The sequence below is a fragment of the Amblyomma mixtum genome, chromosome 1, assembly GCF_055824585.1.
Source record: "Amblyomma mixtum isolate Tamu chromosome 1, ASM5582458v1, whole genome shotgun sequence".
Taxonomy (NCBI): domain Eukaryota; kingdom Metazoa; phylum Arthropoda; class Arachnida; order Ixodida; family Ixodidae; genus Amblyomma; species Amblyomma mixtum.
In genome coordinates, this window is record NC_143012.1 from 199,586,291 (window position 1) to 199,613,028 (window position 26,738).

The 26,738-nt window shown below is 45.9% G+C and overlaps 1 protein-coding gene across 1 annotated transcript in view; it reads right to left on the reverse strand.

Annotated features, from left to right (window-relative positions):
• Positions 1 to 472: 472 nt before the first annotated feature.
• Positions 473 to 26,738, reverse strand: part of LOC149370518 (uncharacterized) — a 46,969-nt gene continuing 20,703 nt past the window's right edge. Inside the window, exons 6-11 of the mRNA XM_089577905.1 lie at positions 9,906 to 10,170; positions 8,041 to 8,128; positions 6,215 to 6,387; positions 4,625 to 4,737; positions 2,111 to 2,221; positions 473 to 671 (exon numbers count right to left, since the gene is read on the reverse strand). Coding sequence (XP_089434031.1) covers positions 575 to 671; positions 2,111 to 2,221; positions 4,625 to 4,737; positions 6,215 to 6,387; positions 8,041 to 8,128; positions 9,906 to 10,170 — 847 coding nt within the window. The 3' untranslated portion in view covers positions 473 to 574. The remainder of the gene's footprint in view (positions 672 to 2,110; positions 2,222 to 4,624; positions 4,738 to 6,214; positions 6,388 to 8,040; positions 8,129 to 9,905; positions 10,171 to 26,738) is intronic.

The window sequence follows — 26,738 nt, forward strand, 5'->3', positions numbered from 1 at the left end:
ATGGGCTCGAAAATATCTCTGCACACTTTCACAACTCCAAATTCCTGTGAGGCCTGCACGACACGCCTTGTTGCCTCCCCTTGTATAAATCCTCACTGTGCACAAGTCGCATCGCTGACAAAGCGCACAATTTCTCTACCACTCATGAATTGCTTAAATCCTCAAGTTCAGAGTGTAATTTTTGTTTTTCGTACCTTTTACCGCCGCGTCAATTTTTCCAATCACGAAAGAAAAACGCAACACCTCTTTGACTGCATTACATTCAAAGGCCCGCTTATGCCTACATAAATGAAAGCTCAAACAAAGGCTAAGGAAACAAACTGCAATGTCATTTACACTCTGCATACAAGTATCACTTCAGTGCGAAAGGAATCTATCGTAAATATATAGCTCGGTACGGAACTAAGCAAGGTTCTTCATATCGCGGAGCAAGTGTCCTCGTCGAGTATTTTAAACACCTCACTTTTCATGAGCCAAATAACTGCAGCGGCAAACAAGATTTTTGCGAAGAAGCCGGAAAAGAACGGTGATAAATGACGTGACAGCAACGTGTTGCAGTCAGAATCGCGCCAGCTCAGATACAGAGCCAGATAACTATCATGATGGCCAGGGCGATGGGCCTCCAATTCCATTCATCCTCAGTGAGCTTGCTTTGGTCGTCTTCTGGAACTCTGCAAGGCGTGAAGAAAACATTGGGGGCCCACCTGAGCCGATAGTTCGAGCAAGTTTCTGACACAAATAACTGTTATTATTTCAGGGCTAAAACGACTACCGCTTTCTTAGTGTTTTAATTCAGAGAATCTATAGCTTATCAGCTTTAAAAAAAAAGGGGGGGGGGGGGTGTCTGATTCCTGAGAAGTTTTAAACAATATGCACGGGCGGCTGCAGGCGGTTCTACGACGCTATTATTTAAGCGAAATTTAGCTGTTCCCCAGACGTAATTCACTGCGCAGCACAGCACGCGCAGGCCTTACAGACTGAACCATCTGTAAAGCGGAAAAGGAGGGAAACGCACACAATACGGAACGAGAGAACCACTGAGGCGATTCGCCTAATCTTATAACCAGCCCCAAGAGAGTAAAGAAGCAAATGCAATGTCAGCGGAGAGGATCACAGTTCATGAGGTCATCAATAAGCACTCGGCGCTAAAACCAATCCTAAATTATATAGGAAAAAGCAAATGCTCTTTTGATCCTCTGCAATGTAAGTTTGTTCTAATTGAAGGCGGGAGCAAAAAGCATTATTTAAGCGCGTGATATTAATTCTAAAAGCACCCCACGAGCCGTATTTGCACACATAACAAATTCAGATAAAAAAGTAATTTATTACGCATGTTTTTGAAGTACGTTCAGCTCGAGCCTTAATATCAGACACAGTAATTAACATGCCTTCCTAGATATAAACTGTCATGTCACAGGCATCTGGCGAGGATAAATTTTCTCTCTACAAGATGGATGCGGTAAATAAATAAAAATATACCCCAGCGCCCGTCGTATAATATTCCTTAGCGCAAGGCAGGCGGGCTTTTATGAATTTACTACTGATGGTTTCAATAACTAGAGTACTTCAGAGACAGACCCAGCGGGGCCAAGTAACACCCGAGCAGATAACCCTGTTTCTGCAAAAAAAAATAAAGACGCTGTCTCTGAGAAAGTTCGGAAATCCGCCTCGTGTTCTGTCTGTGCTCCTTCCAAAACCGTCACAGCGACACGAAGTAGCTGTCCCATAATGAATAATTAACTGAGCAATAAGCTGCTTCATGTTATTGTTCCACAGATCTGAAATGCTTTCTTTAAAACGATAGTCTAAACAAAATGGAACGAAATACGGTGCTCGTTCATATGACAACAGAAATAAGCCCTCTTTTGCTGCTATTCCTTTTTTAAAGTTTTCATGGGAGTCACCACATGAAGCATTAAACGCAAGAGGAGAGTTCCATGGTGGTCCTGACGTCATCAGTAACTTAACGTGGCACAGAGCTAGAACCAATAATTTTATGCCGTCTCATTCTACACTTCAATCATTTTACCGGGAGTATAAACTGTTCGCACGGATGAAATATACGGACGCAAATTTTGCCTCTTTAGAGACAGAACTTTGTGGTTCTCACTTGACATCATCGATGCGGCACAGGCCGGAGAGCTTGTCGCAGGCGGAAATAGGGGGACAGCGGCTACAAGTGGCGCCTTCTTCATAAACGGGCATGCCGGCAATATTTCCTCTGAAATTGATAGCAACAATGTAAAGAGGCACTGAATGCGGGGAGTCATATGCAAAGACACCGGCCACGGGAATTGGGGCACATATCAGAATCACTCTTTATGGCTTATGAGGGTTTAACGTCCCAAAGTGAGGCTATGATGGACGCCGTAGTAAAGGGCTCCAGAAATTTCGACCACCCGGGATTCTTTAACATGCACTGAAATCGCACAGTACACGAGCCTCTAGAACTTCATCTCCACCAAAATTCGATCGCCGCGGCCAGGATCGAACACGCGTCTTTCGGGCCAGCAGCCGAGCGCCATAACCATTGAGTGGCCCACGAGATATGACAGAGCAATAATTGCAGTGTACAATAAACCTTCAACCCTGTGTACTGTGCGACGTCGCTGCACGTTGAAGAACCCCAGGAGGCCGAAATTTCCGGACCCCTTCACAATGGCGTTACTCATTGCCTGAATCGCTTTTTTACGTAAAACCCCCATAAACCAATAAACCAAGCCCTAAACACGCTTCTTTACTCCGCTGAACTCGGACTTAATGTGAAGCGGTACCCACTCAGTTGCGCAGACGTCACCGGTAATTATTATACTTCGTTACCCAATCTGATGGTTAAGCATTTTTTTTTGCTTCCTGCCTATTTACGGCCTTGCCGGAAAATATACTGCCTGGATTAGGGAATATAATTTCACGACTTATTCACACTGTGACATACTGATACCACCAGTGGCAAAGTGAGAAGAACCCAGCACCGGACATGCCCTTACTGCGAAGCACCCGTTTCCGACACCACTGTGCCACACCTACTGTGGACATGCTCAGGAACTTCACTGGTGAGCCGTTCGTCTTGTTTGAAAGGCAGGGCTATCTTCTCCTATGACTCGCGTTTAGACTGTTAGTTAACGAAAATCATTTATGTTCGAAATTTCTGTGAATTTACACATAACCGGGCTGCACACTTTTTTAACGCTTCATAACCTTGCTTATTGACAACACCTCATTTTGGCGTGCAGCAAGTTTATCGGCACAAAAAAAAACATACTGAAAGCTGAAGCCTAACGAAAAGCGTTAAAGGTGCACTGAAGAGGAATCTGAACTCGTCTTTTTGCCGCGGGAACTCGATCTACACGTTCCTCGCGTTCTTAGAAACTGCGACTTATTGCCCTGTGTGGCCGATTTCCCTAATTAAATCGAATTAATGCCCGGCTCCCGCCTTTTTTTTAATTCTGCCTCGTACGGTGGGCGGAGTTGACCAACGCGGAGAGTGCCTTTCAGCTAGCTGCGTGGAGGCTTTGCTTTCGCTTCATTTTGTTTTTTAGGTTTCAGTGAATGAATAGTTTCATTTGCAGATTATATAACCGCAAAATAAGCCCGCAGAAATAAAAATACGCGCGGACTATTTGCTTCTACGGACTACTACGTATTACTCCGCCGATGGCAGAGCGGCAAGCCGCCACGGGACTGGGTGAAAGGCACTCCCCGCGTTGGTCGACTCCGCCCACCGTACAAGGCACAATTAAAAAAAAAAATAGGCGGGAGCCGGGCGTTAATTTGATTTAATTGCGGAAATCGGCCACACAGGGCAATAAATCGAAGTTTCTAAGAATGCTCGGAACGTGTAGATTGAGTTCCCGCGGCAAAAAGACGAGTTCAGATTCCTCTTCAGTGCACCTTTAAATTGAGGACAGCGCCGCGACCTGTGGAAAGCAAAATGATAGGTAAGATGATAAAAAAAAACAGAAAGAAGGTATAGTTCGTCTGGCGAAAACGCGGGTTAATGATATCCTAGTCGAAATCAAGAAGACCAAGAGTGCTTTTGCAGGGCATCTAATGCAAATGCAAAAACAAATGGTCGTAAAGAGTCACGGTCTGGACAGCAAGAGAAGGCGCATGAGTAGCTGGGGTGCGGCAGAAAGCGATGTGGGCGGATTAGATTAAAAACCTTGCGGGAATGAGGTGACTGCGGTTGCCACAGGACAGGATTAATTGGAGAGGTATTGGAGAGATCTGTGTCCTGCAGTGGGCGGAGTCAGGCTGATGATGATGATGCTGGTATATACTTTTTGAGTCCCTTTTGTATAGTGTGTTGAAATGGTGTGCGCCCGGCAATAAAAAAAGCTGACACGAATTTTGGGCCAAGTGCTAGTTGTCATCTAGTATGTATACTGTGTGGTTGTATATCAGCGTACGCATTGCCTTCAGAGGTTAGAAGCAGTCAGAAGTGAGGTGTTGCTTTGTTTTTAGTGCAGTACTCCACTCGAGTGGTCTTCACAAGGGTGACGGTGCGTGTATTTAAGTTACCCATTAACCAACCCCAGCACACGAATGCCGCAAAAGTGGCGTTCGACAGCCCAAAAGCCCCGACTAAATAGAAAAATTTCTTTTGTCCTTCTTTTTAACTTACCCCGGTCCATAATAGCAAATTAGGGACCTTTGGTATGGGTACTTCCCAACATTGTCTCTTCGGGTGTACGTTGCAACGCCGCAGCCAATATTTTGCGTTTTCGCCCAAATCATCTGTGGGAGGAAACGTCAATGCGGGCTCAGATGAGTCACTGACACCCTTGAAGACTAGATCTCGTTATTACGTACACTTTCGAATACCTTATTGCCCAAAACACGCTCAAAGCATGCGCCTTCGCACGCCTTTGTCATTGAAGGCAGTTAGATTTGCATGAATCGAAATATGTACTGTATTCTTTTAATTTACTTCCATTCCAGATATGTAAAGTGTGTTGTGGCGCAAGCTCCTGAATTATGCAGTCCCAGATGGTCGTCCTGTTGATGGTTGGTTGGCACGTTGATTTCTGTGTACATAAATACAGGACGCTGTACGTCCTCCGCTATGGTTGAGGGCGGCGCTCATAAACACTCCCAAGGGTCAGTTAGACTGCACATTAATACCCCCGAAAGCAGAAGATCGGGCAGCCGTCGCCGTAGCGGAGTTGGTAGAGCACCGGACGCGAAACTAGGAGGTCGTGGTTTCGAATTCCACCCGGCGGCATGCGGTGGTTTTTTCTTGTGCTTTCTACTCAATTATCTGTAAAGTAACTATTATATCATTCTCCCATTGGTAAATTATAAAATTCTCTAAAAATAATCCCGTATGCATGTTGGCTTCAGTGAATACTGACTTCCGTAAAGTGCGTTGGAGTTCACCGCACTACATCCTTGGAACATCGTCGCTCGTGTCATCTCAGCACAGGATCCCGTGGAGTACATGAAACCAGCTTAAAATATCACATTTCATCGATGGACCCGTACTTCTTTTAACAACGCGTTTGCAGTGCAGTTGAAGCTAAACTATGCCTGAGAAACCACAGAATGGAGCCAAAAAACTGCTCGCGCGTAGGAGAGCACATGAGTGACCGGCACATTTGCTCTCGTGACACTACAGGTCTCAATACCGCGAAGATGGGTACGTCATAAAATCTGCTTACATGACAGCTGCTTGGACACTTTGACCGCTCATATCTTGTGCCATTTCTATACTTTCTTTTTAGTGCGAGCGAACTGTGTCCCATACTCTTGAAGATCGACCATTCATTCTAATAGTGTATGCGCAGACAACAAAAGACACAATGCGTGACTCATGGTAGCGCGGCACCTGTCATTCAGAGGGGTTTCAACAAGGGCACATGAGGCAGGCTTTTTTGTGCTAAGTAGACCAATTTGTGTAATGTTGATTGCTCTCTGACAACGCGCAATAAAAATGCCTTTAACATTCTTATGGTTCACGATATCTCGCCAAGAACGAGTCACCTGCAATCAAGGAAAGGAACTACAGTAAACCGAATAGAGAGTGACACCTGCATGGCCTTCGCTCTCGGCAGGATCACAGCTGAAAGGTAGCGCGGTCAAGTTGCCTGGATCTGTGTCACGTTTTCAAATGGTTGATACCTTTCTATTGTCTTAGCCTTAACCTAACTACCTAAGCCTAACATCAGAAACTTAGCAGTAGTTTCCGATGTGATTGTACAGAAATGGCGCATACCTGCGTGAACTGGCCGATGCCGCTTTCCGTGTTGCGGTAACTGCTTATTACGTCGTCCTCGACGTCCTTGTGTTCGTTTCTCCACACCTTGATGTGCGGTAGGTCCAGATGGTCCGTGAACGGATCCGAATTGGCTTCCCAGCCTATGTTCTGGCCAACGGTCGCAAACTTCACTGCGTGCACATGCAATAAATCAAGACTTGCATAATCACTCACCACCGCATGCGCAAGACGAGGTGATGCACTTTGCCGTTCAATGCGCGTTTTCCTTGGTTTGAAAGACCGCAGAGACACCGTATCATTTATATTGGATTGAGTACGGAAAGTGGAGGAGAGCAGCTGTCTTAAATATATTGTTCTGCATCATTGCAAAGAGCAGAAAGGGTTAGAAACTGCCGGCGATGGTACAATTTGTATCTTAGAAGTAGTTACCACAGTCCTGCTGTAGTCATCTTTTTAAATGCTTCGGTTATCGATGTCATGCCCGGCAAAACTCATCTAAAGGCCACGTGAAGGTTTTTTTTTTAGATTAGCGTATTTATAATCAAACAATCACTACAGGTGATCTCCGTGCTGGCTCTTTCCACCAAGTTTGCAAGCCGTGCGGCAATTCATATCTGTGCAAATCGAGTTTGCCGTTTACGTGGCGTCAGTTCAGGTGATTTATGTCTGAAACACTGCGTCTGCGACGACGCATGAAATAATCCCTCATTATTGGCCTCTGCGAGCATGATCAGCAAATTTTCAGGCTTTCATTAGGTCATCTTAGCCGTCTCAAGAAAGGATGCGTCATTTCCAATCGCTATATATCAGCCATTCGATGCGCGTACGAGAGTTTTTTTCAAATAAGATCTCTGACATCATTGCGGCATAAGCCAGATTATCGTCTCTGGCGATGAACGAACTTTTGGTTTTGGTTTGCTGCTTTTGCTCTTTTAAAGTAGTTGTTTTGTATTTTGAAAACAAAAATAAAACACAACAGAAGGGTTGTGTCGGCTACAGGAGACTCCGCGGAATGTGATGTGATCATTCACTTATGTTGAAAAACCACTGGAGTTGCATTTTAACTGTACCCGCCTCTTGCTCATTACCGCAACGTGAACTGGAGATCAACAACGATCGAGCCAAGAATCACTTGCGAAATTTTTATTTCGCATAGAATTTTAGTGAGCTATAACACTTTGAATGAAGTTTCGTTGGGCCAAACTTTAGGAAGACGAATTTTGCGGCCACCAAACATCATGAACAGCATCGGACTGCCCCGCTTTCTCTAATGCTGATAAACTACTTTGATCGTCTTGAAAACAACCTGATAGCGTTACACATATCATTAATTTCATAAACCACAAAGGTGGATTTCTCCTATCGCATTTCATTTAACATTATTCACTTCACCCTTGCAATGTTTCGTGCCGCTATGACGGTCACAGCGAGAAAAAGCTGCAATCACTTTACCGCTTGTACAAAAAGTTTTGATCCTCTATGTTTTTCAATTCTATGAGCAGCAATCCGAGAAGCTTCGCGTTTCTTCTGACACGTTCGCCTTGCAATCACATATGCATCAAGAAATCTTGTGCAGCGTGGTCAAGTAGGGAATGAGCGACATTTACCCAGCATGTAATTATTTATTTCACAAATAATTTCGTCCGCATTATAAAAATTAGAATTTACATAGAAATTAATAAACCTTTTCATATTTGCACACTTCCAATGTAGAATATATAATTACTTTATTTTCTGTTCAGCGCTTCTTTATTCTACAGTATGAGCTATTTGAGTCAATGTAGTTCTGTTACCACGCAGAGCTATTAGCGTTGAGGACGCACCTGCTTTTCCCTCATATTCATCCTTGGTGGAAGCGCCACAGCGCCTTGCGTGCTCCTGAGCCAACTCGGCTAGCTCGTCGTCCCACCTCTGCAAACAGCAGTTGTCGTATATAAAGAGTACTCAATAAATGAACTCGTAGTTCCACAGCCCTCGTCCCATCCTTGCACAGAGCGCTCTACCTTGAATGTGGCTGCAGAAAAATATCGTGCACAGGAGAAAAAGCTGCCCTTTAGATTGTGCTATACGAGAAACTCTGCCACCTATTTCACGAAACAGTTCCAGACTGTGACTGATGGGTCACAGTCGGGAACTGTGACTGACGGATCAGTTTTGCACGGATTAGAGGCTTTGAAGTGTGCAAATTGCTTAACAGCGATCTATCTCAGATCAGGTGCAGATTATGAACATCAAGATTGAACTAGCGGAGATTGGATATATCTTCCGCAATACTTAGAGAGCAGATATTAAGGTTTTCGCTTCGGTAGTGATTGTAATGCCGATCTGTTTTTCTCTCATGTGAGCAAGGCAACATGTAATGTTTAATTTGTGATCGTATGTAGCTCCTACATGCCTTAGCACGATGTCACCACGAAACGATGCTGCGCCCCCACAATGAGAGCCTAATTCCCCAAGCAACCCTGAAAGTTTCTATGTAAAACTTCCCTCAAAGGGACCAATTCACTCTTTAACTTAACTTCAATTTGATGCTGAACTACTTTTTGATCGGTGACGCAGTTAACACTGCGTTTGAGCTATAAGAATAGACAGGATGACGTCCTCAAACAACGAGCTATAAAACGTATTTACACTGCAGCTATGACCAGCGTACGTTTGGCCTGAAAGAGCACGTAAACGGCATGCCATCTGGCGGCCTCCCTGCAGCTGAGTGGCTTTGGGGCTTGGATCCAGAAGACGAGCTCAGCGGAGTAATCGCAGCTGCGATGGAGATCGGTTTGCATGGAGGCGAAATGCAGAAATTACCTTGTGCGTTCCTGTAGGCATTGATAAGCCTCAGGTGGTGAATACTCTGCAGACGCCAATGAATCTTGCCGGCTTTGTGCACCGTGCAGAGTGTTACTTTGACCCATAAAAACTGTTCTTAATGCACACGGCACTCTCTGTTTGATAGTGGTTGGTCCCAGAATCAGTAGTCGCGATTGGGAAACACGGAGGCAGGGGGCGTGTATTATTTCTAGTGATTTTCATGATGACTAGCTAAACGACGCTATAAAAAATTATTTAACTACATACGAATTTTGCATATGGTGACTAGCTAAACAGAGCTATAAAAAGTTATTTAACCACATACGAACTTTGTGTACAAAACGAGCTGTGAAAATGGCTTCGGTAGGTTGACTTTGTCGTACGTTTTGAAGCCAGGCAGTTTATGCGTGTTATAAATTGCATACTCACATCACGAAGTACAGAAGAGTACGATATTGCTTCAATTTCAACCTCACGGCTTCTTGGGTAACTATGTACTAAAACGAATTTCATAAGGCCCGGAGAAAGTTTTTGTGACGAGGGACTAGATCCGCTCTTTCTTGTTCTTACTGTTTGTCGTCCAGAAAAAATAACAGCGCTAACACATGCGACCACAGAACGAGAGATCAAACACTAGACACAGCGCTAGAATCAGGATGTGCCAACTAGCAAAGAAAGAAGTTTTAATGCGTGTTGTCCACTTCACGTAAATATGCGTGGCTCTTCAAAAATTTCTCCAACTAGAATGAAAATCTCTTTTTTCAAAAAAAAAAATTACAGAAATCTATTCCAGCTACGCTACGCGCGGCTTAGCCGCCCGCTCAGCTAAAAGTCTTAGCTAAACGAAAAAGTAAACCGCTTCTATCTTTCTATCTCTTACCAGCGCGAGCATGTTAGCAGCCGGCTTGAGCCTCGGCAATTGCCCCATGGCCACCTGGCTACGGAGCTTGTTGTGTGCCCGGAGCAGCTCGGCTTTCTCGTCGGCGCTCAGGCCACTGCTGATGTTGTGGCAGTTTGAATCGGCCGATGGGGTGCTCAGGTCTACTGAACCCTGGAGCTGGGCTTCGGCCGGCCATGCCGCGAACAGGGCGAACGCCAAAAGCAGCTCAGACGTCCCGCACAACATTGTGGATAGATGGAGGAGGCTGAAATGGCGAGAAAAGGGCGCACGGAAAAACTGTTGAAATCAGCGCAAACATAAGAAGTTGCGGCCAGGGCAAGTTACGCAGAATAAAAATAAACCGCAGAATGAGTTTTTGATCAGCAAAAGGTGTCACAAGTCTCACAGCTGCAAAAACCAGATAGAACAACAGTGAGTGTGTATCCCACGAAGTAACAGTGTGAGCAAAAAGGAATAGGTTCTTAGCTCTAAACCTTTCAATTGTGGTGGTAATAGTTCTATACGCGTCGACATATTTAAGGTCTTACAACCTTCTTCGTGCGAAGAATTCATACCATTAATACACCAGTCTCAAACCATTCGACTCTGAAGTAGTCTGCCGTATGAGTACTATATTGCCTTTATGTATTCCTGTGGTGAGCGTTGCGTATGACGTATATTCAGGAGAAAACATCGACACGCTGAACAGCTCTCTGCGGGGTACAGCAATAGCTAGCGTGTTCACAGTTTCGGTTCAAGGTAGTATAAGATGCGGATTTAAATAGATCTCTGCAGTTGCGGATACACCGATAAAATGGTCTGTAGAGTTTCTATACACCCTATACACCTTTCATTATTTTCCTATGCATATTTGAAGGTACTTCTTTGCGCCTATTTATAATCTATGGACCATCTATATACAAACGTTTACTAAAAGCATTATGGCCTTAGGTCTCTAGCTGTAATATTGACAGCGCGTAGTATTTGCAATCTCTCAAGTCTAATCTTTTTTATTCTTGATAAAAAGTTTTTAGACTGTATTGATAAAAGACTCTGACAGTCTATAGACTGTGTGAAGAAAATTTTGTGAGGGGTAAGGCCATCCCTGCTGGAATGGGCAGGCCAAGAACTCCCTTTTCTAGCGCGGTACGATGCACCGACAAATAACTGAGGTGTTTATTCACCAGAGCGGGAACTGATCGTGATCTATACTTCAGCGGCATCAACAATACGAAAGCGAAAAGCGCATTCAGAAAATAGTGAGAATACGGCTGCCCACAGTGCAGAAGACACGAGTAAACTATCTTTCAAGGCGTAGAACTTCCGGAAGGTCATGTTACAGGGTGCATACAGCCGCACTTCACTCTAGAGTGGTTAAGTAGTGGGTTCTGGATGCTTGAGCATTTTAATCTAGGCGCTCTATGTGGAAAGCGTATGTGGGAAACCACTCTTCCCTTCTGGATTCAAGCGTTGCTTAAAAAACGCTGTTCAGCTGCAGGTACTTCACAGAAAGTGGGAACGCTGTCTTACTGGCTGCTCGTACCCGCAAAAATGATATGCAGCGCGAAAACCACTTATTCCCAGCTTTTCTGAAACAAGCGAAGCAGACCACTTCTAATGCATGAACTGCTTTGGCCTTCACTTTCTAGTGCAAGTGTCTAAAAAGGAGTCAAGCCCTCTTTGCAGGTCTATCCTGATAACTGTATAAAACGCCGAATTTCAGGTCACCCTAATTATAAAGTTTAAAGCCATGAGGTAAGGGTCCTTGAATTCGCATTTCTTGCTGGTATTCAGCAGCGGCGAAAAGGTGCCGAAACAACAGGCGCAGTCATTGACGTCCCCACTGCCACTGCCAGATGCGCCACACACGTGGGTAGTCTGAATACCTAGGAGAGCTAGGCTTGTAATTTTCACTCCTAGTCAGAATGCATGTTCTGAATGCCCCGCAAAAAGCTTGACACTAAATGAAACGGTAGTATTTACTAATACAATGACTCTGGTTACGTATGCCTCCTTTCTCAGAACTCTGTTATCTTTCGGTTATTTACTGCAAAAATCTGCTTCTGGACCTTCGTGCTGAGACCTGGACAACAAGAACGCGACAATATGCATATCCCCATCCATTGAGTGTTTCTTACTGACACCTTTCTGCACTTTTCACATTGGTAGACTGTACAGGCGCGGCCATTAGTAAACGGAGCACACTATTGCGTTCGAAGTGTAAGCACGTTGTCTCCATTGGTAATGAAGAAGCGTTGTTGTCTACAAGAAAGCCCACCAACCTCCTCTACCAGCATGTGTGTGCCACTGCTGGAAATTTCAGTTAGGTGACGCGTGAAAAATATTCGAAGACAGTTGTGTGCTCCGCTTATTTTTGTCCGCGCCTGTACTTCTAAGAGACAGCGAACGAGCTGTAGTTCGTCGGCTTTGATGCAGCAAAGTCGGAAGAATAGCTGCTGTCATTAGCACCGCATCTATTTTTTCGCCTGCGATTGCTTCAGCCAGCCTTGGCTCCAGGAGTAACCAAAATGCGCGCTCTGTTTCTGCGTGACGCTGCCGGCACCTTTGTTAGCCATTGCCCAAAAGGACACGGAGCAACTGCCTCGATAAATTCACTAGTGCAACCTTGCATGTGGTGTCAATTCGCTGGCTGCGCCTACTACCCGCAAGGATACTTTAGACACATCCATCGAGAAGAAACACTCAAAATAGACAAACCCACGCATACCGAAATTCTGCGACAAATTACAGTTCTTCCAAATAACAGCAGCATGAATGTAACATGTCTTTGAGCTCCTAGCAGCTATTGTGCCAAAATGGCTGCGTGTATGGCAAAAGACCAAAAATTCAGTCGGCGACTTCCTAATGGTGGTCTGTACCGCAATCCGAAGGAAAGGATCACAACAGACTCTAGCATTCGCTACTTTCAGAAGCATGCAAGTTCCGGAAACCGGCTGAAAGCATGCGGGTAACGCTCTACGCCATCAACGCACCGAAAAACCAGCGCAAGAATATCTACAAAGCACACTATCATTCATAGACGCATCCCTATGCACATTCAATCCGGGAATTCAGTCCAAGCGAGGGCTCAAAATAGGAAGGACAAGTGGGAACAAGGTTCAGTGTGTGGGATCAGTTCAAGAGGGAATTCTGAGATGCGAATTTTTTTTCTTTTTGCTTTATAGCAAGCCAATGAAAACGCGACTGAAAAGTTTCGTTGCGAGCAATTGTCTGATTCGGAGAGGCTACAACGGTCACCTGCATGGCCGAGCAGCCGGCTGGGTTATCGGTCACTATGCTGAATGATGTAATCAGGCGCACCTACTTGCCAAGCAGTAGCCGTAGTGAAAACGGTACCTTCTCTTTCATCCAAGCTTATCGTCTTGCAGCAAGGGCAGAGAAAGAGCGAGCGCAGACGAAACAATCGACGCCGGACGTGGCACGAAGTGAGCGCCTGATAGCACGATTGAGCAGTTGTGCAGTTGAGATAACGAAGTCTCGATGTGAAGCTTTTTTGGAGCGTATGTGATTCACGATGGTAAGAACAGAGCCTAAGAAGACGGGACAAAGAAGGAACACACGGTGGCACCAGCGTCGTGTCGTCGTGTGTTCCTTCTCTGTCCCGTCTTATTACGCGCTATTCTTACCATCACAAAGAAGTCTTGGTACTCTCCTACGGGGCGAACTGAAGAGTGTTCGCACGTGTTTCCACGCGAGAATTAAAGCACGCGTTTTACAGGATGCAATGGCTTACGTTGTGTTAAGCCGTAGCACTGCTAGTGTCTGCGCGGTAGCTCTGCGCGGCAGCGCAATCTGAATTCTTTTTATGCCAAGCATACTAAAATAGCCCAACCCAGCTCCTCGAGCGCGGCGGTGTCGTTACCATTGACCTTTCGTGACCTCCATGTTATACCACGTGAAGCGTGACGTCACAGCAGATGAGAAACGGGGGCCCAGCTCGCGCCGTCGCGCGAGGCGTCGCGACCAATGTGTTTCCTGCTTCTGCCGCTAGGTGCGCTGTAGTGAACACGTGATGCTGGAGCGGCGGTATACAAGGGGGTGCGCCTGCCTCTGCTAGGCGTACACGGGATAGAGATGCCTTCGGGAGACAGGGCTGCTCGTTGGAATGAGAAGCAAAAGTTGCGGCATGCTACAGAGACTGATGAAGAGCGTGAAGAACGTCTAGCCAAGCGGCGTGCTCGATATGCAACTCGGCGACAATATGCTTCGCATCTGACTAGGCTTAACCTAAGCTAAGCCTCAGCCATTTTTTTTGCCGTCAAGGTTACGGGTCAGATGCCTGCCATGATTGAAAAAACAAACGGGGCCTGTCCATCCCACGTTCATGCCCCTTAAGAACAGAAGGCACTGCACAGCGATATTTATGCCGTCAGAATACTGCGTAAGTGTAGCGCCGCACTCCGAATCACAGTCCGGTGAAACCTCGCTTGTGCCCCGCAATCTAATTTTGCTTTTAGCAGAAGCCCTGACTTTTCTTTTAAAGAAGAAGCCATATTTACAGATTGCAGTGTTTTTTTTTACACTTTTTTGTGTTTTTTTACTATCAGTGGATATAAAGCATTACTTCCCGAGACTCAGTAGCCAAAAAAAAGCGTCACCCTGTTTTGAAAACTTTAGAAACTCCAGTGGAAATGGGCAACTTGAGAAATATCTTGAAATGCAGTGACATAGGAGGAACCGAAGACAGAAAGCCTGTGGTACCGGGTGCCTGAACGCAACAAGCAGTGTGATGAGCAAACTTAATTAGTTATAGACTGTTCATCACATTTACTACTTTCAAGTGCATCGGGTTTTAAGTATTTCACGACACCACGTCAAGCACATAAAATACGAGGCAGAAGCAATGTTTGTATGGTACATGCACATATGAATCGCAAATTTGTTTATAAATGCACACTTACGCTCCATACTTCCGTAAATGCAATATGAATGTCGCGAAAATATAAAGACCTTAACTGCAAGCCTCGCTGCAGGATGCCAATGGCTCGTAGTTTGCAAAGCGTCTACTGAAATTTCAACGCTTCAGTAATTAAACCAGGACCGAGGTAGACCCGGATATTTCAATATTTTTGTTAATTTGATATTTTATTCGCTTGCTAAAGGTTTTCACCACGGCGCAGTATCGGTCTCGAGAGCGCAATCGAGCGCAACGTCGCAACGTGGGGGAAGAAAACATTTTTTTGTTTGCCACTTACTGCTACATCATTGCTCGTTTCCCACTAGGACTAGTAAGTTATTCGGGATGTACTGAATTATAGCAGGGCGGCAAGGCACCAATTAACACTGCGAACACATAGCGTCTACTGTTCCACGATATGCTAACAAACACATTAAGGACGTAAGGTATCTTGAATTGTGAAAGAAAAGAGTCAGCGGAATGAGGGGACGTTAAGGAGCGATCACTGCCTACCCTGTATTGAGCCCTAGTCAGAAATAAACATTGATTGTCAGCTTACCTGGAATAACCTGGCTGCCTTCTGTTGCTTTCGTCTTCTTCTTACCTACACCGCAGCGATGACGCAGTGAAGTTGGAAGAATACGGGCAAAATGCGGTGGACAGTGCAGAAAACAAGCAAAAGATTTTTGTTTCCGACGTGACAGCGCTTGCAAATTCTGTCAGCTGAGCAATTCAAAATCTGAGAAATTAAATCAATAAATGGTTGCTTGGTTTATGGGGTTTAACGTCCCGAAGCAACTCAGCCTATCAGAGACGCCGTAGAGAAGGACTCCGGAAATTTCGACCAACTGGGGTTCTTTAACGTGCGCTGACCTCGCACAGTACACGGGCCTCCAGAATTTCGCCTCCATCGAAATTTGACCGCCGCGGCCGGTATCGAACCCGCGTCTTTCGGGCCAGCAGCCCAGCACCATAACCACTAAGCCAGCGTGGCGCCTATCAATAAACGTCACTCCCAGAAATATGCGTTCCTAATGCGAGAAGGCTGAACCCATTGAGGTGCAGGAAAGAGGCTAGAACTTATCTTAGTATAAAGTGCAAAAAAATTAAATATAGCCTTTGTACAAGTACAAGGCAGCGTCTTCCGAGTGTGTCTGCCTTTTTCCCGAGACGCTCATTATTGAAATCTTAACCAAGTTATGGCTCTGGTAATTTGTGCGTAAGTCAGCAATTTCTTGACAGCATGAAGGTTTTTGGACAAAGGCAAATAATGCTAGCGCACGTGTACAAAACCAACAACTACCCGGACTCTGTTTTGGCAAAGCTATAATGCTTGCGTAGGAACCAAGCAAAGAAGACGAGAAAGAGGCTGCCTGCTGATCTGCTGATGTGCTGATGTGGGCTCCCGCTCGATGCGCTTGAGAACATTTCCACGGCCGCTCGATGCAAAGCGCACCTCGCTTTGCGCTTTGCATCTAGCGGCCGTGACATTTCTCTCACTATTAATTTTGCTGGTTACGGTAAAGGCGAAGAATTTGACTTTGAAAGCAGTTGATTAGGGCCTGAAGACAACCGCGGGTTCAGGACGGCGTTAAACAGAATTGGATGGGTCAATTATGGATTAAGGGGGTTAACGTCCCAAAGCGACTCATTCTATGAGGGATGCCGTATTGGAGGGCTCCGGAAGTTTCTTAACGTCTAGTGACTAAACAGAGTTGTTGCAGCGTGGGACCAAAAAGCACTTTATGGTTAAAACGCTAGAGGATGTTGTGTACATCAGCTACCACGGCGCCACTTGCTAGACGTGGATGCCAGCGTTCAGAAGCAGAGGTTTTTGATACTGCTAAGGTTATAATGTGCTGAAAGGGGCGTGGCTAGTCAAACCCGAGGCTAGCGTGGGCCCCGTCGTCATAAAAAGCCACAGGTGCGCATGCGCGAACGGCGTGACGTCACGGTGGACACCCGAACCGCGCCGTAAGGGAAGGAAAATGAAAAGAAAATTGGTTTTAAGGAAAGGAAACGACGCCTGTCTCTCTCATGTCTCGGTGGATACCTTGAACCGCGCCGTAATGGCCTTAAAGAAAATGAAATGAAAATTGGTTTTAAGGAAAGGAAATGCCTCTCTCTCATATCTTGGTGTACACCCGAAAGGAGTGACGTAACACGCTGCACAAAAAGAAAATAATGAAAAGACAAGCAGTGGGTGAGGAACCTCTCATATCTCGGTGGACACCCGAACCGTGCCACAAGGCAAGGAAAATGAAAACAGAATTGGTTTTAAGAAAAGGAAACGACTCCTGCCTCTCTCATATCTTGGTGGACACCCGAACCGCGCCGTAAGGGCCTTAAGGAAAATGAAATGAAATGAAAATTGCTTTTAAGGAAAGCAAATGCCTGTCTCTCATATCTTGGTGTATACCCGAGAGGAATGCACGCCACAGTACATGTCTCTAAAGTAACCTTCTAAGACAGCACCGTATTTCACTACACGCGCGGCTCCTCCTCCGCCTTGCCCCAGCTTTTCGCTTCGAGATATCCAGGCTTAACCTTAGCTAAGCCTTAGCAATTTTTTTTTTCTGAGGCTGCACAGCTGCAGAGTCCGAGGAAGTAGCCGTTGCTCTAGTGGTGGCGGAGGGCTATAGAACCGGGCGGTCACTAACAATACTCACGGACTCTCAAACAGCCGGCCGAAATTACATGAATGGCAGGATAGGTCGTAACGCGCTCTGTATACTCCTCGCAGCGAGCGACAGAATTAAAAGCCAGGAAGAACAAAACGACAAGATCCCACACAAAATTGTGTGGGTACCGGGGCACACGGGGGTGGCAGGGAACCAAGAGGCCGACAGGATAGCTCGAGGATACATTACTTTCCGAGCATCCGACGAGCCCACGAAAGTAGCGCCAGCACGGCCATACTACAAAACTATAGAGGCAGAAGAATGAGATATCCCCCACCGCACAAATCTATCAGAAGAGAGGAAGCTGTCACTTGGAGACAATTACAAACAGGCTCTTTCCCAAACCGACACATATTAAACTAAATGCGCCCTACGATATACGCGGACAAATTTCCCTGGTGCGACGAAAAACCTACTCTCTATCACATCACATGGACCTGCCAAAACATAGACGTGGTCCCCAAAATACAAAACCCGAGTGCGGAGCAATGGGAGACTCTGCTGTCCAACGAACGCTGTGAAGACCAACAAGGTCTGGTACAGCGAGCTCAACGGGCGGCAGTGGCCAGCGGAGCCCTGGACTGAGGCCAACCGACCATGGATTAGAGGCAGACGACTTCGACAGAGAAGACTCCTGGGATAGAATCAAGGAGAAAACGTCTCTGAAGATGCCCCCAAACCGCAGGAATAAGGACTAGAGTAAAATAAAGTTTTCCTTTGCTTCCTGAGGAGCTGTCCCGCGCAGTGCATTCTGGTGAAGAGGCGAGCGTCGACAGTGAACCAATGTTGGCGGCGGCGCTGCCGTCGTGTGGTGGGCTGTGTGCCACTGGATGACCATTAACTGTCTTGTTCGTTCTATTGGCTAGTATGCCTTGCAACAAAGGCTTTGTTTTTTTTCTGCTCCAGGTACGAACTTATTTCAAGCTACAGTATGCCAAAATGTCAAGAAATCACCGACAACGCCACTGTTTCGCTCCCAGCTGTCAAGGTGGCTGTTGTTGTTTAGCGTGCTGCAGCGTGAAGAAAGCCCTCAACTACCATCGCCAAGACGAGGACTTCGGCAAGGCCTGCGTGCTTTGTAAATTTCCTGTTGAGGCGCCCAGCATTCAGAGAGACTGCGTTTATTGTAAACGAAAAAGCTGCGTATACTACGTGAAAAATCAGACCTGTTACTTGTTGCTGTACTGGCGCTGTGCCAAAAACCCTCAGTTACTGGTTTAACAATACACGTAGCTGTAGCCTTTCGAAAAATAAGCAGCTCTTAGGTCTTATTTTCTGTGATTAAAAGACTTCACCTGTGTGCTGATGAGCATGCCGGGACTGTCCTGAAAGGAAAATATATGGCAGTGAAGCAGGCTTCTAAGTGACTACGACAATAAAGTGCTGTTGCATCCTTCCCTGCAACTTTCCCTACAACTATCCCTCCCCATCCTTCCCTACTCACTGTTTTCTTCACCAGAGAGAAGTACTGCATCGGAAGCATCGCCGACGCATAATGTCGCCTGTGAAAGCTGATTTTTGTCTAATTTTAGCTACAGTCAACATCCAGAGTGCATATTGAAAGCTTTGAGAAATGTTCATGTGCTGCAAAGCTTTATTTCTGTGAGAAAGGGCTGAACCGATCAGGAGAGGCGAAAACAACATTTACGTATTAAGATGAGCCGATGCTCGTTGCTGCAGCTTCGCTCGTTCTAACCATGAACGCTTAACAGGGGATGCCTGTTTTTGTCATAAACACTTGTCTGATATCAAATTGTTTTTTTTTACTTTCGTATACCGTCAAGCCACTAGATAATGAACTTGCTGTTTGGGATCTAGAAATATCAAAATTGCGCTGGGTGTTGACCCCCCTACACGAAAAAAATTAACTCTAAAATCCAGCGTGTACATTCGTGAGTAGAAACCCGCCTTTTAAAGTATTGCTCCGCAGGTACTCTCACTTTAGGAAATTCATTTTGAATGTACGCGGTAAAAGATTAGATATCCCTGATGCTTCCAATCCGCGATTTAGTTCTAATGCGCTTCAAAAATTTCTGCAGGAGGATGGTTTGTGATATTAACACTCGACAATTGTACCTTTTGTGTCCTGTGTTGGATCGCTTAGTATTTGAAAACCAGTCCCGTCGTCATTCTGCCGCTCTCTAATCAGCTCGGTTTATCAGTGTGCAGAAGATAGGCATGTCCGCCTTTCGAATCGTATCTGCGCTCCTTTTCTCTAAAGAAAACGTTTTCAGATAAAGTGCACTTGAGCTACAGATGTCCGTTATTCGTCGCTACACACAGCACGGGAAACTTTCTGTACGCAGTAGATTCTGTGTGTACTATGAGTTTCATTCGACGCGAGATGCCGCACCTGCGAGAGGTCACAGAGCACACATCCCTTCTAGTAAGCTATAATAATGTTGCGCATTGGGGCAGCTACTAATGCCACCTCGACATTGCACGTCTGGGCACTTACAAGTAGCTGTATTAGCTACGCGCAAAATTAATGCTCCATGAAGAGCAGGAGGTTGAGCCAAAGGCCTTTTTTTCGACATTTGGCACAACAGAAATATTATGCAGTAGCACAAAATTGTATTTTCCTGAATTTTATGACCCACTTTTCTCTTCTTAGCATGAAAAAGTGCAATCGGCATTCGTTGTCCTATATATGGGTGGCGGCACATGAAAGTTCATAATTTATTTTTGAGCAATGCACTCCACGTGCTGGGAAAAGGAAGGGTTACCAAAATGTGCCACACAACGCTGGCATCATTCTTTCTCTATTCTAAGAATTTGGCGTCCGCCGCCAGACGCCGCCACTACTCCGACCAGCAACACGTGACGTAGTTAGGAGAAATTTGGTCATGGTCTCACCACATGCGCCCAGTTTTCAATCTGTCGGGATATGGGGAGGAGGGGGTGGGGCAACTGGCATCCTCTCTCCTCTCTTCTTTATTTGCTCCTCTCTCACCCTTCCCCATCTCCATGCATCCTCTTTGGCAAGCACAGTCATGTACAAAATTTTGAGGGATATGGATTCATGGAGAAAAAAATATTTCTACGTTGCCTCGATAGCCGTCATCATCATCATCAGCCTGACTACGCCCACGCCTGGGCAAAGGCCCTTCCCATGTCTCTCTACAGCATACCTGCAAATTTCTTAATCTCATCCTCCAACCAAAGTTTCTGCAGCCCTCTGCTACCCTTGCCTTCGCTTGGATTCCACTCCGTTGCTCTTAAGGACCAGTAGTTATCTTGACTTCGCCTTGCAAGCCCTGCCCAAGCCTATTTCTTCGTTTTTATTTCGACTAGGATTTCACTAACCGGCGTCTGTTCCCTCACCCACTCTGCCCTCTTCCAGACCTGCCATTCAAATGACATCTTCTACCAGATGGAGATCGCATGTCTCGTTATTCTGGTATGTATCTCATGCACCTGCTGTGCCTAACCGCAATAATTTTTTCCCGCGCTGCCGCACCCCGAAAACTTTTTTCCTTGGCTGTGCATAGGCGGAGAAGAGACATCATCAGTTTTGTAAGAATTTTATTTCAGTAGAATGGCAGTACATGGCGCTATAAAATTTTTCATTTTTTGCGATTAGATCTGCTGAGGTACCCGAGGCGAAAGGCTTCTACATGACGCCTGACATGACCTCGTCTCCTTCGCGCACGCTGCGCGGCAAATAACACACCTTATTTTTGCTGGACAGAATTTTTAAAGGTGGTTAATAACAGCGCCATGATGCAAACACAGTACGAAATAACATCAGTACGTCAAGAGGGATGCAGAACAACCACTTAAATCTATCTACAGGCAGACAGGCGCAGCTTATTCTTCGAACAAAAAAATAAAGAAGTATTACAAACGAATCAGAAAACACTCAAGAAGCAGCCGGCAACCAATACTAAAATTTTTCTTCTACAACGCTTGGAGCACACAAAAAAATGTACATGTGTTGAGGGTGTGAACTCCAAGTAAAACAACTGAAAGCAAGACATAGACAAGTTAGAACTTTCAATAGCAGCCAACTCGATTTGGCTGTTTTTTTTTAAACATAATTTCAACTTTCCTTTGAGATCTCTATACTATGATAACGCTGCTAGGGCGTACTTTGGCTGACATCTTCGATCTTACTACGCAGCTTTTCATACTATTGCTTCTTTTTAGAAACACCGTGAGAAAAACATCTGGGGATTTTAATTATAGTTGGAGATGCAGTAACGTTAGTGAAAAGTTAGACAGGCCGTCGGCAGCTTTTCGTAGGAAATGTTTAGCTTCCATTCAAGAGTGCAAAAAATATTGATCAGTGCCTTTTAAAGCAATCAAAACCTATGGAAGTGTAAAGCAGTCGGAAAAGGGGTGCAACTCAAACGATCTCATCCTCATTATGGGAGCGACAAGCATACTTTGCACCCTTTTAGATGGTCGGAAAAAAGGATGCAACTGCAACGATCCCACCCTTACTATGGGTGCGACGAGCATACATTGCACCCTTCTGAGAAGGTACAAAGGTGTGGGTTATCGACACGAAAATACACCCTTAAGGATGGAAATTTTTTTACAGTGTGCGATGTCTGTGTATATTAAGTAATATAAGCTGGTTGAATATATTCCGGAGCCCTCGAGTGCAATGTTTCAGATATTTCTTGTGCAGTCTTCGGACGTTATACCATGCGTACCATACCAGTTTCACATCCAATACTTTAGCATGGCAATGCAAGAATGAGAAACAACATTCGTCTGCCCACCAACGCGCGCTGCACGCTGACAGTCTCAACACCTTATTTGTTTTTCAATTTGCAGATCCTTTTAACACGAGGATCACGCAGGCAACGGTAGGGGACAATGACAGTTAGCGTATTCGACGACAATACTAACGAAAAAATGTTTGAAGCGAAGAAAATGACGAAAAAAAAAAGACCGGAGAAGACACTTAAGCTCCTAGAGGTACGACGCGATAGAGTTAAAATGGGTCCCTTCAGCGGCCTGGGGTCCTCCGCCCATAACTTTTCAAACGTGGTCATTCTCTGCTTTAGATTCATAGTTCGCGGAGAGTGCTCATACCACTCCTGGCGCACTGAGGCAGCGGTTAAGCGACGTGCCACTACCATTGCAGGTGGCTGTTGAAACAGAGCTACCGGTGCGGCTTGTGAGACCCATGTTGCTCTCCCTGAGTAACCTCTTGGGATCAATAATTAATTTAACTGCCAGTGTCATGGTGTACTTAGGGCAGGTAGCGGCTGCTGATCCGGATCATGAGCAGGAAATAACTGGAAGAATAAGAATTGGGTGGAGCGCATATTGGCAGGTTCTCTCAGATCACGAATGGCAGTTTAGCAATATGCCTCAAGAGAAAAGTACTCAACAGCTGTAGCTTACCGGTACCCACCTATGGGGCAGAGACGTGGAGGCTAAGGAAAAGCGTTCAGCTTAAGTTAAGGACAAGGCATCGAACTATGGAAACAAAAATGATTGGTCCTGGTCGACATCCAGGTCGAAACCAAGAGGAAGAAGTGGGCTTGGGCAAGGCATGTAATGCGAAGGCAAGATAACCGCTGGTCTTTAAGGGTAACGGAGTGGATTCTAAGAGAAGACAAGCGTAGCAAGGGGCGCCAGATAGTTAGGAGGGTCGATGGGATTGAGAAGTTCTCGGGGACACGGTGGCTGCCATTGGCAAAGAACAGAGGTAATTGGGGAAACATGGGAGAGGCATTTGCCCTGCCGTGGGCGTAGTAAGGCAGATGATGATGATGTGATGATGTGCAGTTTGCTTACAATCCGGGGGGGGGGGGGGAGGTTACCAGCCGCCATGATGGGTAGGCTGAGGTGACTTCACAAAGGAACGCGACTTTGGTCGCGTTACTGAAGTAGTTTTTCGCTCACAATGCCGAAGCCAGATTTTCTTCAGAGCGGGATCCTTAACAATATCGAGTTAAAATATTGACAGGACGGTTACCGATGCACAAGGCGAGGTTAAACGACAGATGTTGATGTACTCCCTCCCACATCTTTCCACCGATACCGCAGACCCTGTGTTTCCTGTGGCAATCACCGTCCAGTGGCACATTCCTACATTCTAAAATACTCTCGTTACATGGTAACCGTCCCGCTTCCACGGTAAACCACCCTCAAAATGGTTCACATGGAAAGCACCCCCTGGTTACGCCGACAACCACCATTGCTGCTGCTGCACAGCTTCTACTACTACTTCTAGTTCTACTACTAGAACTATATTTCTACTACTACTACATTTCTAGTTCTATTACCACTACTACTACTACTACTACTACTACTACTACTACTACTACTACTACTACTACTACTTACACGTCTACTACTACTTCTACTAATACTACTACTCATACTACTATTACTACTGCTACTACTTCTACTACTGCTACTACTTATACTTCTACTGCTACTTAAGCTTCTTTTACTACTTCTGCTATTATTACTGTAACTACTATTGCACCTACGCGAATCCCAGAAAGGGGTACTCAGCAGCTCTCATTGTTATAAAAAAAATCTCTGCCTTTCCCGTAACCGAGAGTAGAGTAAGCATGGACTGTTTACGGGCCTAATGTCATTTCGGTGGACACCCGAACCGCACCGTACAGGAAGGGAGGAACGCCACCACCCGTTCAGCGCGATGCCTTGCCATTTGAACGCAAGGTTTTTTGAGGAAAGGAAATGGCGCAGTAATTCTCTGCCATCTCGGTGGACACCCGAACCGCACCGTAAAGGAAGGGAGGAACGCCACCACCCGTTCGACGCGATGCCTTGCCCTTTGAACGCAGCGCTTCTCCCCCGGGCCCCTGTGCGCCTGCGCGGCTTTGCTTCGATGCGCGAAGCCCCTAAGAGATCACGTATGACAACGAAGTGTATCGTGGCATTTATGTGCTTTTTGCACGCGTTATTAGAAATCGGAAATTATAATTCCGTGCATTATCAAACGCACAGCTCGACTGATATCTTGATAAACATTGAGAAGGCACTGGCAGCAGTTATTTTTTGTGACTCGTTTGGAGACCAACCGGCGCTTGCATGCCGGTCGCGTAGGAGGGCTTAGAGAGTCTCGTTAAATCTCGTTAAGTCTCGTACGGTGCCCGGATGTTCTCGTTTCAGAGCCCGGATCATGGCTCTCGGCGAGACGTCACCACACTGCCGACAACGGGAGCTAAAAGCATTTCATGCTTAATAATACGGTGAGGTAGCAAACATAGAAAAATGACGTCCTGGCTCCTAAGAAAAGGTCTTGTTCATAATGAAGACAAAATGTAATGGGTGGGATGGCTTCGGTTTGTGCACTGCGCATGACGCGAGCCAAACCTACTGCGTACACTGATGGGAGACTTCTACCGCGATTGAGCTTGTCCACTTTCTGTACAATCGAAGGCTCGATATAGAGCCGTAATATAATGCTATTCGCAATCTGACGAGTCTGCTACTAGCAAATATTGTGACCCGCGGACACCAAGCGTCTTGCAAGTGTATTGGAAGTCAAGGATCATCATTTGATAACATTTCAAAGTCTTTCGTTCTTTTCTATCTATTACTTCAAAGAGCTCGTGTTCCTGAGAAAAATTTGAGCCACCAAACAAGAAGTCATGGTCACGGGCATTCGCGTCTCGACAGTAATGGTGTCTGGCCACCACAGCACTAGTATGTGCCGTTATCCAATATCGCCGCATTGCTGCTGAGTTCACTCGACCGTGAAGTGTGCGCACTATCGGCGCCCGACCATGCCACGGTTTTAGCGGTAACAATGGGCAATACTGGGGCACAGCTTTTATTTTTTTTCTGGCTTCCGCCGTACCAGTAGCTCGCCCTGAAGTTTTGTCAGCTCGTCGGCTTTTGCACGAGTGTCTGCTGCAGCGCAAGAAAGCCCGTTGTGCCACATCATCGCCAGCGACAGAAGGCTCTCAGTGTGTTTCAAAACGCGACGCCAACGCAAACAGCTGGGCTGCGACGAATAGCGATGATGAGATCAGTGAGCTTACGAACGAGTACAGACAGCGGAGCCGCAGCGAAACTAATGATGCATGCCAATCGGCGATGCAGAGCAGTTCCTCGAAATCGCGAAGCAGCAGCATATCTATCGCGGCTTAATCAAACCTCAAGATCGGAATTCAAATAGCCCATTCGAACAAGCTCTCCGCTTTCGCGCAACAAGAAAGCTTGCTTCAGATCTCCCACTTAAATTCACCTTTAGTAACGGACGCTAATTCACCAAGCAACATAACGGTCTCAAGTGAACCATCGTGCTCATGTTTGCTCGCTAAGGGTAGTTGACTGTGGCTAAAGCCACGCGCTCCGTCTTTTCATTCCGACCACATAGTGCATTCCGCGAAGTTCGGCCGGCGATGTTTAGCAGAAAACTTACGCGCCCAATTCTCTGAACAGTGAATGAATTCATCGCTTTGCTGACAAAGCTGCCCTGAAGCCCCCAGTTCGCTTCTTCTTCGGTAGTCCATTGTTCAGGTTCTTCGCGGAACTGCAGACTCCTATCTGACTTGGCAGCTGCACAAGACGCTTATTCATGCGCAGCCTTTGTTTGGCAAACAAATGAGAGAAGTTATGATTAGATGGCCGGGCATTCCGAAGGGGTGTGTAAGCACACCCTCACGTCCCTCAGATACTCGATGTCTGCTAGATAAAATGCAACGCGGTCTTTGCACAACCTCCAGTCGATCAATTAGAACTCCTCTTTATCCTTTATCGAGCGACCAAGGCTGTTTTTCCCTTCACATAACATTGTACATTCCAGAAATGTTTTAACTCGAAAGCATTACTATGCCCATTACGAGGAAAGCCTGCGGCTTGTCTATGTGTACTCGCAGATGGAACAAAAAATCGCAGCGATGACAGAAAAGTAGGGTGATTTTATCGAACGGCCGAGCACCTCCGCTTCAGACAATCAAATTCATGCCGTTCGTCTATTATATATACCCGCTACTGGCCGACCTCGATGTTGCGCCAGTTGTTCCCGCATTCATACCAAGACCGTGGCGCAACCGCTTGTTGTACAGTGGCTCGTGTGGTGCCATACAACTTCTCGTTGGATATAGCTAACAAGTACAAATGACTGGATACAGCTAACATCTACAATAAGGTGCAGTGGTTAAAACCTTCTACAAATTTATCGTTCTGTAGTAAGTTCCCGTTTACGTTTTGGTTGCATAGTATATGATTCAGGAAGGCCGTCTTAATTGCAACGACTAGACCCAATACACAATTTAAGTTCGCGTGTTT